Genomic DNA, 2,997 nt, shown 5'->3' with positions numbered 1-2,997 from the left:
GACCTCCTGGTTCAGAGGTTGATGTTCAATCACTGAGCCACACTGGCCGGGCTATTGCTGTTTCTTGAGCAGGAGGCGCTTCAGTGAGAGTGGACCTGTCCTCAGAGGGCAGGATGGGGTTGGCCCGCCGAGAGGTTGCTGGGGAGGGAGGCACAGGCTTGGTCCCATCCCCCATCACCAGCTTTGCTTTGTCATTGGCAGCGCCAGTGGGTCTGGGGGCCCAATGGGTATGGGGCCATCCTGCTAGTGAACTGTGACAGGGACGATCTGAACTGTGATGACCGGGACAACTGTGACCAGCACGTATGCTGCCTGCAAGGTGAGGGGCCCAGGGTAGCCTGTGTCCCTGGGTGTCCAGGGTCACTGCTCACCTAGAGTGTAGGGATTCCAACCCACAGGCATGACCCTGAAGGCGGAGCTCGGGGCCAGAGGCCCAGCTCCCAGACACACCTTGATGGTTCTCCCAACCTGCCTCGGGCTGGTAGGTGCCCCTCGCAGCTTCCCCGGTGCCATGCATGCCCCCAGGATGGAACTCAAGAAATAAGCTCTCACCTTCCCCTCCCTCCAGGGGAGCAGGGGATGCTAACATTATCTGAGCACCTACTGTGTGCCAGGCCCTTTCCCTAAATTCTCTGTCTCCCCAGACCTGGAAGACATGTCCGTCATGGTCCTGCGGACCCAGGGCCCCGCTGCCCTCTTCGATGACCACAGACTCATCCTCCACACCTCCAGCTACGACGCTAAGCGGGCACGGGTCTTCCACGTCTGCGGTGAGTTCACGCTCCTCCCCCGCCGCCCAGAGCCAGTGGACAGCTCTGCCCAGGCTCCCGGGTGCCCTGGGGGCCAGAGAAACAGTTAGATGCATGAGCTCTGGACCTGGCCAGCTGCCATTGCCAGCACAGCTGTCGCCGAGGTTGTTTTATTGGATGAATGAATTTTTAAAATGTATTTCAAGCATGTTTAGAAATGTTTGCTCTCAAAATATTTCAAACGTGCACAAAAGCAGGGAGAACAGTGTAACGAACCCCCAGAGGCCAACCCCTCAGATTCAGCTGTTTACCAAGGTATTCCTCAGCCAGTCCTGGCACCACGGGCGTTGGCCCTGCAGAATTCAGTGTGCATTTCCCAGAGAAAAAACCATGACTATTGCTTTACGTAGCCACACTGCCATGATCGCAAGTCCAAGCAAGGATGTAAAAGACCTTTAAACAATACAAATGGACACAAGTAATAAGATGCTCGTTTTAAAAAAAGACCAAACAGCATAAAAGCATCTAGAGTAAAAAATAAGAGACTTCTATCCCTAACCCTAAACCGGACTCTTAAAAAGTGTTCTCTGTTAAGGATCAGCATGTGTTCTAACTGCTCTTTCTGTATGTACTAAATGTGCCTGTGTGTGTGTGTGTGTGTGTGTGTGCATGTGTGTGTTCTGAGAGGGGAAAAGTAATTGATTAAAAGAAAAAAATCTATCTCCTAAAGGGAAACAGCTCCTGAGAGAGAAAACAAAATTCTGAGAAAAGTCACAACTAAAGAGGTAGGCAGGAATTTGAATATATATTTTACTGATTTTTTACAGAGAGGAAGGGAGAGAGAGAGTTAGAAACATCGATGAGAGAGAAACATTGAGAGAGAAACATCAATCAGCTGCCTCCTGCACATTCCCTACTGGGTATGTGCCTGCAACCAAGGTACATGCCCCTGACTGGAATCGAACCTGGGACCCTTGAGTCTGAAAGCCAACGCTCTATCCACTGAGCCAAACCAGTTAGGGCTGCTTCATTCTTTTACCCAGCTCCACAGCATCCCGAAGCACAGAGATGCTGTAACCCACCCTGTCCCCTGGGTCATTTGGCTGCTGATTTGACAATAGGTTCATTGAGGGCAGGGACCTAGCTCATGGCTGTATCCTGAGTCCACAGCCGTGCCTCAGAGGTACATAGTAGGTACTCGGTAAATGTGTGTTCGATGAACATGTGAATTAACCAGGGAGACCCTCGTGTGTGTATTTTGTAGGAAAGATACCTAGAAGTGGAATCGCTGGTTAGGGGGCATCTAACACGTGACTTTTTTCGATGCCGCCCCCAGCCTGGCCCACACGGCGTATTAAGCATCTTTCCCCCCTTTGCCAGTGGGAGGTGAGGCGCAGGAATGGTCTGGCCTGCATGTTGGGTGAGGTCACACAGCTCTCCTGCATCCCTCACGCTCCCCGGGCCCACCAGGGAGCCACAGCTGCTACTCCGGTCCCCTCCCAGGCCCCGAGGACTCGTGCGAGGCCTACAGGCATGTGCTGGGCCGGGACAAGGTGTCCTACGAGGTGCCCCGCTTCCACGGGGACCAGGAGCGCTTCTTCGTGGAGGGCCTCTCCTTCCCCGACGCCGGCTTCTCGGGGCTCGTCTCCTTCCACGTCACCCTGCTGGACGGCTCCAATGAGGTAGGGGTGGCCGGGCAGAGAAGCAGAAAGGCTCTGTCCTGGGAGAGATGGGTACTGCTGGCGGGAAAGACCCAGACTGTCCCACCCCCACCCCCCCAGGTCCCCTCTAGAACCTGAGATGAAGGCTTGCTCAGGGCCGCGGGTCTGAGTCAGCCGGCCTCTGGACCCCAGGCCCGCGCTCTGTCCTCTCTGCTCTCCCCCCTGCAGGACTTCTCCGAGTCCCCGATCTTCACTGACACGGTCGTGTTCCGGGTGGCCCCCTGGATCATGACGCCCAGCACCCTGCCGCCCCTCGAGGTGTACGTGTGCCAGTGAGTCTGGGGAACACGGGCGTCCTTCCGACCCTGGTGGCCCCCCCGGCCTGGCTCTGTCCTGAGCCGCTCTACCCGGGCTTGTTGCAGGGTGAGAAACAACTCGCGGTTCGTGGACGCAGTGGCGGAGCTGGCCATGAAGGCTGGCTGCAAGCTGACCATCTGCCCGCAGGCCGAGAACCGAAATGACCGCTGGATCCAGGTACCGCGCCGCCGGGCAGTGCCCGGCCTGGACACCAGCCCGAGGGGAGGCTG

At 56.2% G+C, this 2,997-nt stretch overlaps 1 protein-coding gene across 3 annotated transcripts in view; it reads left to right on the top strand.

Moving 5' to 3' along the window:
• Positions 1-2,997, top strand: part of PADI3 (peptidyl arginine deiminase, type III) — a 53,513-nt gene that overhangs the window by 32,930 nt on the left and 17,586 nt on the right. For 2 of the 3 annotated variants that reach the window (XM_015565955.1, XM_006766666.2), the window contains exons 5-8: positions 202-319; positions 645-770; positions 2,253-2,431; positions 2,639-2,742. The exons of the other annotated variant lie outside the window; for it this stretch is intronic. In XM_015565955.1, the coding sequence (XP_015421441.1) occupies positions 202-319; positions 645-770; positions 2,253-2,431; positions 2,639-2,742 (527 nt within the window). The remainder of the gene's footprint in view (positions 1-201; positions 320-644; positions 771-2,252; positions 2,432-2,638; positions 2,743-2,997) is intronic. 3 annotated transcript variants of the gene reach the window in all.

This window comes from Myotis davidii, unplaced genomic scaffold, assembly GCF_000327345.1.
Source record: "Myotis davidii unplaced genomic scaffold, ASM32734v1 scaffold299, whole genome shotgun sequence".
NCBI classification, from domain to species: domain Eukaryota; kingdom Metazoa; phylum Chordata; class Mammalia; order Chiroptera; family Vespertilionidae; genus Myotis; species Myotis davidii.
The sequence above is the reverse complement of the archived record's forward strand: the minus strand, read 5'-3'. Positions and strand labels throughout refer to the sequence as shown.